The 12,000-nt window shown below is 52.0% G+C and overlaps 1 protein-coding gene across 1 annotated transcript in view; it reads right to left on the reverse strand.

Moving 5' to 3' along the window:
- Positions 1–820: 820 nt before the first annotated feature.
- LOC129693427 (uncharacterized) overlaps positions 821–12,000 on the reverse strand; it is a 40,440-nt gene continuing 29,260 nt past the window's right edge. Inside the window, exons 4-5 of the mRNA XM_055630254.1 lie at positions 3,856–4,119; positions 821–2,218 (exon numbers count right to left, since the gene is read on the reverse strand). Coding sequence (XP_055486229.1) covers positions 1,869–2,218; positions 3,856–4,119 — 614 coding nt within the window. The 3' untranslated portion in view covers positions 821–1,868. The remainder of the gene's footprint in view (positions 2,219–3,855; positions 4,120–12,000) is intronic.

Consider the following 12,000-nt stretch of genomic DNA (forward strand, 5'->3'; position numbering starts at 1 on the left):
GAAGAAACAAAAGCCCCTAAACTAGAAAACAAAGGAACAATCTGAGCTGAGAATGTCAACAACTGAAGTCCCTGTTTGTCATCAAGTCCGTTCAACCATATAGAGGTAAAAGAATTATTATAACGGTTGGAGAGGGGACAGTTTATATCGTATGAAAATGTTGAATAAAGCTTCCCCAAGCCCTATCAATTTTAACCAAGGGTTCAACAATGTCACTCCTGATTTTTTTCAAAATTTAAACATGATATCGTTTCAGAGTACCAATGGTGTGTGGTCGGAAGATTAGTCTTTCCATTTAAATAAAATATATCTTCTGGCAATGAATGCGGTAAAAGCAATCAGCCGATGGGCGGAGCGGGACAAATGAGTAGAATCTAACATTGGAAGCCCAAAAATTGCAGTAATAGGATGAGCTTGTAAATATATACATAAAACTACAGAAATTGTATCAAAAATGTATTTCCAATATTTGTCCAAAAGTGGGCAGGACCAAAACATAGTAGTCAGTGAGGCCACTTCAGAGTTACATCTGTCACAGGTAGGATTTATATCACCAGAAACACGAGCTAACTTATCTTATGACATATGAGCTCTGTGAACCACCTTGAATTGTATCAGAGCATGTCTTGTACACATGAGCAAGTATTAACTAATAGAAGAATCCTCTCCCATTTTTCTATGGGAAGAGAAATTTGGAGTCCTCGTTCCCAGTCATTCTTAATTTTATCAAATATATCTATTGGTAATTTCAAAATCAACTCATAAATAGTCGTTATTAATCCTTTCTGATAAGGGTTCAAATGTACATTTTTCCCCAAGATTTCGGTTTGATGTGGTAGCGGATAAAAGGGTAGAGTAGCCTTCAAAAAATGTCTCATTTGTAAATATCTAAAAAAGTGTGAATTAGTTAAATTATATTTATTGGAGAGTTGTTAGAAAGACATCAAACAACCCTCCAAAAACAAATCATGAAAAGCTACTAATCCCTTCCTCTTCCATAACAGAAAGGCTTGATCAGTACTAGAAGGTTGGAAGAGAAAATTAGATATGATAGGACTCGATATATTCTTAAACTGTGTGACCCCTGGTTCTGGACTCCCCCAACATCAGGAACATGTTTCCTGCATCTAGCCTGCCTGATCTCTTAAGAATTTGTATAGGTTACGGAGAAAACAGGGCAACTCACTGGCGTTAGGCTGGAGTTATCTCTCTCTCTCCAATACAATTGTCAACTAAATACAATTCAACCTCCAGAAGAATTGTCTCGACCTGAAACGTCACCCATTCCTTCTCTCCAGAGATGCTGCCTGTCCCACTGAGTAACTCCAGCACTTTGTGTCTATCGACAATTCAACCCTATCTGGTTCAGTATTGTCTTAGTTAACACTGGATAACACAGAGACTGGAGTTTGTCACTGGATCCCTGTACACATACAACAATGAGCCAACACCAGTGGCCTTCGTTACACCAGGCAGAGGCTTACATGTCAGGCAGCAGGTGTTAAATCAAATCTGATTTAATATGTATAAAGTGTATGTTACAATGTCATCACAAGCTGCACAAAAACATGCGTAAACATAGAAACATAGAAAATAGGTGGGGATTTGTCAATGGGGATTTGGATAGATGTTGTAAACATAAACTTTGGCAAAGTTTACAACAAGATCCTTATAGAACATGGAAAAGTGCAGCACAGGCTGTTGAAAAGTTTTCAAACCCAGTTGAATATATTCTGTCAACCTTGTTGTTGGTGGTTCATCATTATTTCACGTCTGAGATAAACGACTTCTTCCACAACTTGCCATGGTAGTATGGTGTATTTATTTAGTCCCTCGTTTTCCCATTATCTTGTGTTGTTCTTTTGTTCTCACCGACATTTGTCCAATTCCTCCATATCTCTGATGACCAGCACTCTAGACTCTTCAGGTCTTCCATTCAGTTTTGTTTCCCCAAAGTAGACGGTGACATGCCCCATGTTGTCGCCCTCTTCAATTCCCTTAGACTGGAGGAAAGTTTTCTCCTGTTTCTCCACAGAGTTGGAGTTCAACTCACTATGACTATGAGCTGAGGATTTGACGGTGGAGAAATTCACGGGATGGTCCAGCGCATTCTGCATGTATACACCACGCCAGAGACGCAGGCAGACAGCGAGGATAATAAGAATCAGTCCGCCACCAATAAGCACAGCGACAGCGATCTGCCAACCACTCCATGGTTCTGCACAAGATAAAGTCAGACAGGTCATTAGTGATAGGAGCAGAATTAGGCCACTCAGCCCATCAAGTCTACTCTGCCATTCAATCATGGCTGATCCATCTCTCCCTCCTAACCCCATTCTCCTGCCCTCTCCCCATAACCCCCAACACCCACATCAAGAATCTGTCAATCTCCACTTTAAAAGTACCCAATGACTTGGCCTCCACCACCGTGTGTGACACTGAACTCTACAGATTCACCTCCCTCTGACTAAATACATACCTCATCTCAGCGGTGAACCCAGGGTTTGGAGCTAGAGATACAGCATGAAGACAGGCCATTTGGCCACCAAGACCACCCCGTACATGAGCTCCAACCTACACACCAGGGACTATTTACAGAAGCCAATGGCATAGGTAGACAAAAATGCTGGAGAAACTCAGCGGGTGAGGCAGCATCTATGGAGTGAAGGAAATAGGCAATGTTTCAGGCAGCGACCCTTCTTCAGACTGATGTGAGGGTGGAGGGGGGGGCGGGACGAAGAAAGGAAGAGGCGGAGACAGTGGGCTGAGTCAGAGCTGGGAAGGAGGGAGAAAGCAAGGACTACCTGAAATTGGAGGTCAATGTTCATACCGCTGGGGTGTAAACTACCCAAACGAAATATGAGGCGCTGTTCCTCCAATTTGCGGTGGGACTCACCCTGGCCATGGAGGAGGCCCAGGACAGAAAGGTCGGATTGAGATTGGGAATGGGAGGGGGAGTTGTAGTGCTGAGCCACCGGGAGATCAGGTTGGTTGTTGCGGACTGAGCGGAGGTGTTTGGCAAAGTGATCGTCAAGCCTGCGCTTGGTCTCACCGATGTAGATCAGCTGACACCTAGAGCAGCGGATGCAATAGATGAGGTTGGAGGAGATTCAGGTGAACCTCTGCCTCACCTGGAACGACTGCTTGGGTCCTTGAATGGAGTCGAGGGGGGAGGTAAAGCGACAAGTGTAGCATTTCCTGCAGTTGCAGGGGAAAGTGCCCGTGGCGGGGGTGGTACGGGTGGGAAGGGACGAATTGACCAGGGAGTTACGGAGGGAGCGGTCTTTGTGGAAAGTAGACAGGGGAGGAGATGGGAAGATGTGGCGAGTGGTGGGGTCACGTTGGAGGTGGCGAAAATGTTGGAGGATTATCTGTTGTATGTGACGGCTGGTGGGGTGAAAGGTGAGGACGAGGGGGACTCTACCCTTGTTGCGAGTGGTGGGATGGGGAGAGAGAGCAGAGTTACGGGTATGGAAGAGACCCTGGTGCGAGCCTCATTTATGGTGGAGGAGGGGAACCCCCGTTCCCTGAAGAATGAGGACATCTCCGATGCCCTGGTGTGGAACACCTCATCCTGGGAGCAGATGCGGCGTAGACAGAGGAATTGGGAGTAGGGGATGGAGTCCTTACAGGAAGCAGGGTGGGAAGAAGTGAAGTCTAGATAGCCATGGGAGTCAGTGGGTTTATAGTGGATGTCGGTCAGATGTCCATCACCTGCGATGGAGATAGTGAGGTCTAGAAATGGTAGGGAAGTGTGTGAAATGGTCCAGTTGTATTTGAGTGCCAATGTCATGGTCAGACACCTCTTGAAACCAGAGCCAGTCTCAGTCCCACTCCCACATCTGACCCACTCACCTCCGGGCAGGATGTCACAGTGCAGGGTTGCATTGACTGTGTATCTACTACAGCAATCTTCTGTGACACAGGTGTAGGTGTAGTTGAGCTGCCCCGGGTCCAGCAGGTACAGCACAGCTCCGGGGAAGGTGGTGTTCCCCACGCCGGGATCCTGCGATCGCCGCTCCCACCGGTAGGTGACGGGGCAGCCGCTGACGGTGGAGCAGTTCAGCGTGAGATGCGACAAGTTGCAGCTGACCTCCACGGTCGGTGTGGACATCGGCTCTGTAAGGCAGCACAGTGCAGTCAATGTCAATGTGGGAAGAAGTGCAAAGCCACCTCATGGGTTGGCTGGAGGATCCAAGTTGGATAATTGAGCAACTAATAAAAAGGCAAGGCGTAGCGGAGCGCCCTATTGGGAGCGACCCGGGGTTTAGTTTAGTTTATTATCACAGGGAAAAGGTTTTGTTGTGTACTATCCAGTCAGCGGAAAGAATAGACAACAGACAATAGGTGCAGGAGGAGGCCATTCGGCCCTTCAAGCCAGCACCGCCATTCAATGTGATCATGGCTGGTCATCCCCAATCAGTACCCCGTTCCTGCCTTCTCCCCATATACCCTGACTCCGCTATCTTTAAGAGCCCTATCTAGCTCTCTCTTGAAAGTATCTAGAGAACTGGCCACCACCGCCCTCTGAGGCAGAGAATTCCACAGACTCACCACTCTCTGTGAGAAAAAGTGTTTCCTCGTCTCCGTTCTAAATGGCTTACTCCTTATTCTTAAACTGTGGCCCCTGGTTCTGGACTCACCCAACATCGGGAACATGATTCCTGCCTCTAGTGTGTCCAAACCCTTAACAACTTATGTTTCAATGTGATCTCCTCTCATCCTTCTAAACTCCTGAGTGTACAAGCCCAGCTGCTCCATTCTCTCAGCATATGACAGTCCCGCCATCCCAGGAATTAACCTTGTAAACCTACGCTGTACTCCCTCAATAGCAAGAATGTCCTTCCTCAAATTAGGGGACCAAAACTGCACACAATACTCCAGGTGTGATCTCACTAGGGCCCTGTACAACTGCAGAAGGACCTCTTTGCTCCTATACTCAACTCCTCTTGTTATAAAGGCCAACATGCCATTCGCTTTCTTCACTGCCTGCTGTACCTGCATGCTTACTTTCATAGCCTGATGAACAAGGACCCCCAGATCCCGTTGTACTTCCCCTTTTCCCAATTTGACGCCATTTAGATAATAATCTGCCTTCCTGTTTTTGCTACCAAAGTGGATAACCTCACATTTATCTGCATTAAACTGCATCTGCCATGCCTCTGCCCACTCCCTCAACCTGCCCAAGTCACCCTGCATTCTCATAGCATCCTCCTCTCAGGTCACACTGCCACCCATCTTTGTGTCATCTGCAAATTTGCTAATGTTACTTTGAATCCCTGCATCTAAATCATTGATGTATATTGTAAATAGCTGCAGTCCCAGCACCGAGCCTTGCGGTACCCCACTAGTCACTGCTGGTCCCAGCACCGAGCCTTGCGGTACCCCACTAGTCACTGCTGGTCCCAGCACCGAGCCTTGCGGTACCCCACTAGTCACTGCTGGTCCCAGCACTGAGCCTTGCGGTACCCCACTAGTCACTGCCTGCCATTCTGAAAGGGATCTGTTAATCCCTACTCTTTGTTTCCTGTCTGACAACCAATTTTCTATCCATGTCAGCGCTTTACCCCCAATACCATGTGCCATAATTTTGCCCACTAATCTCCTATGTGGGACCTTATCAAATGCTTTCTGAAACACTACATCCACTGGCTCTCCCTTGTCCATTTTCCTAGTTACATCTTGAAAAAATCCCAGGTTACAATCAAGCCATCGACAGTGTACAGATACTGCATTAAAGGAATATCATTTAGTGCAGCATAAAATCCAATTAAAGATTATTCCGAGTGTCTCCAATGAGGCCGATGTGAGATCATGACTGTTCTCTAGTTGGTGAGAGGACAGTCATAGAGTGATATAGTGTGGAAACAGGCTCTTCGGCCCAACTTGCCAATACTAGCCAACATGCCCCATCTACACTAGTCATAGAGTGATACAGTGTGGAAACAGGCCCTTCGGCCCAACTTGCCCACACCGGCCAACATGTCCCAGCTACACTAGTCCCACTTGCCTGCGCTTGGTCCATATCCCATAAACCTGTCCAATCCATGTACCTGTCTAACTGTTTGTTAAACGATGGGATAGTCCCAGCCTCAACTACCTCCTCTGGCAGCTCGTTCCATACACCCACCACCCTCTGTGTGAAAAAGTTACCCCTCAGATTCCTATTCAATCTTTTCCCCTTCACCTTGAACCCATGTCCTCTGGTCCTCGATTCCCCTACTCTGGGCAAGAGACTCTGTGCATCTACCCGATCTATTCCTCTCATGATTTTGTACACCTCTATAAGATCTCCCCTCATCCTCCTGCGCTCCATGGAATAGAGACCCAGCCTACTCAACCTCTCCCTGTAGCTCACACCCTCTAGTCCTGGCAACATCCTCGTAAAGTTGCCTGATAACAGCTGTTGAGGGCGTGCGAGTCTTTGGCCCAACAGCCTTGGGCAAGGAGGCTGAGTAGAGGGGGTCAGGAGGTAAAGATACAGTCTGCTACAGTCTTCATTGATCAGCCCTTAGGGACCAGCGACAACTGCTCTATTCACTTTAGAATAGTCATGGATAAAGTCAGGGTGGGCCCATGAGTGTAAATTCTGAATTGAGGATATGTGGATCTATGGAAGGGTTGAGAGGGATATGGGCCATTGTCCACTGGGTCAGCATGGACAATGTGGGCTGAAGGGCCAGACTGGGTTCTGTACAATCTCCACGATGCTACTCAGCTCTCACCAACCACACGCAGCTCAAAGTTGTCCCGGTTGTACAGCTCAACCTCAAACATCCCCTGGCTGTCATTTCAGAGGGGAAACCTCACCACCTTACACACGGTGGTGATGGAGCCCGTGGTGGCTGCCGTTCCTGCTCTGCACAGCGCCACAGTGTAGAGGCCTGCAACACAACAATGGTCATTGTATCTGCCTGCTTCACCACCCACATAAAAACATTGCCCCTCACATACCTGTTGAACCTGGCCCCTCTCATCTTAAACCCACACCCTCTTGTTTAAGTGTAGGAAGGAACTGCAGATACTGACATTATTCCCTTATCATGTATCGGTGGGCGGCGCGACTCTCGTCAGCAGCGGCCTCTGCAGTCCGGCTGTTTTTTAAATTATTTACTGTTTCGTTTAAATGTAGTTTTTAACTATTTTTTTGTCAGGGTATGTACAGTGGCGTAGCGCGTGTGGGGGGGGGGGGGGGGGGACGGTTGCCCCGGGCGCTAAAGTTTTAGGAGCGCAAAAAAATAGTTGGATAAATTTTTTAAATAAAATGGCAAACAATTTTGTTCTAAAGGCACGCTGCACCTCTTTAGCAGCCTTCCCCTGAATTATTGTAATAAAATTTAACATTTTTTGCCATTTTATAATTTTTTTTATCTAACATTTTTTTGCGCGCCTAAAAATTTATCTAACAAATGTAACCAACCAGCGATCTCTGCGCCGAGGCCACTGCCACTGTCCCAGCCGCCACTGTCGTCCACTGGGCCCTTGGTCGGGTCGAGTGGCCGCTGCTGCCGGAACTTGCCCCAGCTCCATGTTCTGGTCGCCGCTGTCCCCGCTCCGAGGCCAGGCCGCCGCTGCCGCTGCTGCCGCCATCCCAGCACCGAGGCCAGGCACCCGCTGCTGCCGCTGTCCCAGCTCCGAGGCCAGGCACCCGCTGCTGCCGCTGTCCCAGCTCCGAGGCCAGGCCGCCGCTGTCGAAGCCGCCATTGCCGCTGCCCAGCTCCGAGGCCAGGCACCCGCTGCTGCCGCTGTCCCAGCTCCGAGGCCAGGCACCCGCTGCTGCCGCTGTCCCAGCTCCGAGGCCAGGCCGCCACTGTCGAAGCCGCCATTGCCGCTGCCCAGATCCGAGTACTGGTCGCCACTGCTGCTGTCCCAGCCACCGCTACCGCTGCCCCAGCTCCGAAGCCGCCATTAGGCCTCGGCGCAGGCGGAGATGGGGGATACGACAAAAGAAGTCGCATCCCCCGAAGGAAGAGACCAAAAACCGCTGAGGAGGCGCAATATTTTAAACTGCCCCGGGTGCGCAAAACCCACCCTACGCCCCTGGGTATGTGTGTGGGGGGGGGGGGGGGGGGGGGGAACTCTAAATTATTTCCCCTGCATGGGAGACCCGACCTTTTCTTTGTCGGGTCTCCGTTGTCGTTGGGGCTGCTACGTGGAGCGGCCTCCAACAGGAACGACCTGGGGCTCCAGTCGCGGAGCTGCGGACGACTCACCTTCACGGAGCTGGCCGAGTCCGGAGCGGGTGGAGCGGTGGTGGAGCGCTGCTGTGGCCCGACCCCCGGAGATTCGGAAGCTCCTACCGCAGGTCTGTGGACTGAAATACCGGGAGCCCGCGGGTCCCTGGTTGGAGACCGCTTTTCGGGGCTTCAGCAACGGCGACTTCTCCCGCCCGAGTTGCGGGGTTGAAGGTTACCTGGAGCGGGGCCTTACATCCCTGCCCCGCGCGGCTTGGAATTGCCGCGGGACTTTGTGAGCGCCCGCGGGGGCTCCAACACCAAGACCCGGTGCTTGGCCTTGCATCACCCGGCGTGGCTTTAATGGCTGCGGGACATTTAACATCGCCCGCTGGGGGCTTTGACTCTGTCTTTGACTCTGACATGGGGGGGGGGGGAGAGGGGAGTGCAGGGGAGAGATATGTTTTTTTTTGCTTTCCTTCACAGCGAGGAGAATGGATGCGCTGTGAAGGATGTTTGTGTAAATTGTGTTGTGTCTTGGGTCTTTTTCGTTTTGTATGTATGACTGCAGAAACGACATTTCGTTTGGACCTCAACAGGGTCCAAACGACAAATAAATTGTATTGTATATTGTATTGTATCTGTACACTGTAAATGGCTCGAGTGTAAACATGTATTGTCTTTCCACTGACTGGTTAGCACGCAACAAAAGCTTTTCACTGTACCTCGGTACATGTGACAATAAACTCAACTCAACTGGTTTAAACCAAAGATACACACAACTTTTTGGAGTAACTCAGCGGGTCAGGCAGCATCTCTGCAGAAAGGGAATGGACAACATTTCGGGTCGAGACCCGTTTTCGACCCTTTCCTTCTCTCCAGAATGGTGGCCGATTAGGAAAAGGGGAGATGCAACGAGACCTGGGTGTCATGGTACACCAGTCATTGAAAGTAGGCATGCAGGTGCAGCAGGCAGTGAAGAAAGCCAATGGTATGTTAGCTTTCATAGCAAAAGGATTTGAGTATAGGAGCAGGGAGGTTCTACTGCAGTTGTACAGGGTCTTGGTGAGACCACACCTGGTGTATTGCGTACAGTTTTGGTCTCCTAATCTGAGGAAAGACATTCTTGCCATAGAGGGAGTACAGAGAAGGTTCACCAGACTGATTCCTGGGATGTCTGGACTTTCATATGAAGAAAGACTGGATAGACTCGGCTTGTACTCGCTAGAATTTAGAAGATTGAGGGGGGATCTTATAGAAACTTACAAAATTCTTAAGGGGTTGGACAGGCTAGATGCAGGAAGATTGTTCCCGATGTTGGGGAAGTCCAGAACTAGGGGTCACAGTTTAAGGATAAGGGGGCAGTCTTTTAGGACCGAGATGAGAAAAACAGAGAGTGGTGAATCTGTGGAATTCGCTGCCACAGAAGGTAGTTGAGGCCAGTTCATTGGCTATTTTTAAGAGGGAGTTAGATGTGGCCCTTGTGGCTAAAAGGATCAGGGGGTATGGAGAGAAGGCAGGTACAGGATACCGAGTTGGATGATCAGCCATGATCATATTGAATGGCGGTGCTGGCTCGAAGGGCCGAATGGCCTCCTCCTGCACTTATTTTCTATGTTTCTATGTCTGTCCCGCTGAGTTACTCCAGTATTTGGTGTCTATCTTCAGTTTAAACCAGCATCTAGTTCCTTCTTCCATCTGTCACTTCACACCCCCCCCCTCTATTCAAGCTTTCTCTCCCTCCCCCTCTCCCCCCCAACAGTCTGAAGGGTCGCCTGTCTATTCCCTCCACAGATGCTGCCCGACCCGCTGTGTTCCTCCAGCACTCGGTGTTTTGTGTTGACAAATGTCCACTCCCGACCCCATGGATAGCAACAACGCACAGGCCGAATGGCCTCTCTGTGTACCTTTCAGCAGCCACAGCAGACCCACGGCCTTGCAGACAGAGGGTCGCATCCTCGCGGTGTCCCGGTCACAGTCACGTCTGCCCTTCTTCTTCTTGTATATGGCGTACACAGCCTAAAGTCGTATTTGATTGTGCACGCCCGGTTGATTGCATCAGTCAAAAACAGGGCGGATCAAGTGAAGGCTGCAATCTCCTGCCCCTTAATGTGCACCAACTCCAGGCTGTGGGACAAAGAGGGAGGTGTCAGACTGAGTGAACAACAGCGGTTAGAAACAGTGAACAATAGATGCAGGAGTAGGCCGGTCTGTAAAAGCCTGCCGGTTACTGTTTAAAATTTGATGAACTGCCTAATAATTCGGGTTGAGGAGGTGGTTGAGAGAGGGGAGGGTGGGTGGTCTGTGTTCTGTTTCACAGAGACATGGCTCACCCCCAGCTCCCCAGACTCAGCGGTCCAGCCTGAAGGGTTCTCCATCCACCGTATGGACCGTACACAGGCATCTGGGAAAGGGAGAGGAGGGGGCGTCTGCCTCATGGTCAATTCTGCGTGGTGTTCAGACGTGGCAGTCCTGGGGAGGGGGGGGAAGTGGGGAGGGTGAGTGGGGAAGTGGGGGGGGGGGGGGGAGAGGTGGGGGGGGGGGGGTGGGGAGAGGGGGGAAGGGGGGAGGAGGGGGGAGGGGGGGAAGGGGGGAGGGGGGGGGGAAGTGGGGAGGAGGGGGGGAGAGGGGGGGGAGTGGGGAGGGGGGGGGAAGTGGGGAGAGAGGGGGGGGAAGTGGGGAGAGGGGGGGGGTTCAGGGAGGGGGGGGGGGGGGGAATGGGGGGGGGGGGGGGGGGGGGGGGGGGAGAGGGGGGGAGGGGGGGGGGGGAGGGGGGAGAGGGGGGGGTCGGGGAGGGGGGGGGTGGGGGGGGGGGGGGGGGGGGGGGGGGGGGGGGGGGAGAGGGGGGGGGGGGGGGAGTGGGGAGAGGGGGGGGAAAGGATCCCCTCCCACGGTTTTGGGGACGGGGATGATAACTGGGTGAGGTGGGGGTGGGTTTGGGGAGAGGGGGGGGGGGGGAAGTGGGGAGGGGGTGGGGGGGGGGGACAGTGGGGAGAGGGGGGGATAGTGGGGGGAGAGGGGGTTCCTCCTCCCCACTTCCCCCGTTTCCCCTTTCCCCCCCCCAGGGGGAACCACGGTGACGCATTCCCTGGGGGAAGTCCCCCACTCGACCGAATCATTCACCATCCCGACGCCGCGACCATATCCTACCGGGCGCAGCCCCTTGTAACGCTTTGGGGAAACGCGATTTGAAGGCTTTAAAATGTTCAAGGGGGGGGGGAGAGAGGGGGGGGGGAGGGGGGGAGAGAGGGGGGGAGAGGGGGAGGAGAGGGGGGAGGAGACTGGGTAGGGGGATTGGGAGGGGGACAGGGGGTGGGGGGGGGACATGGAGGAGATTCAGCGGGGGATTGGGGAGGGGGGAGGGGTCAGTCAGAGGCGGGGGCGGGGGACCGTCTGTTCCACCATCACCTTGAGTTGCAGGAACCGCCCGAGTTGCCTGCACCTGTTTTACAATTGTTTATCCTCCTTGTTTCCCCTCCCGGCCGCTGCCGCCCCGACCACCTCCCCTCCCCCCCCACAGACGTCTCCTCCCCCCCCCACATCCCCCATACACCCCACATCTCCCCACACACCCCACATCTCCCCGTCATAGGCGGGGGCCACATCTCCCCATACACCCCACATCTCCCCATACACCCCACATCTCCCCCATACACACCCCCATCTCCCCATCCCCCCCCATACACCCCCACATCTCCCCATACACCCCACATCTCCCCATACCCCCACATCCCCATACCCCCCACATCCCCATACACCCACAATCTCCCCATACACCCCACATCTCCCCATACACCACAACCCCATCTCCCCATACACCCCACAT

This window comes from Leucoraja erinacea, unplaced genomic scaffold (assembly GCF_028641065.1).
Source record: "Leucoraja erinacea ecotype New England unplaced genomic scaffold, Leri_hhj_1 Leri_290S, whole genome shotgun sequence".
Classification (NCBI taxonomy): domain Eukaryota; kingdom Metazoa; phylum Chordata; class Chondrichthyes; order Rajiformes; family Rajidae; genus Leucoraja; species Leucoraja erinaceus.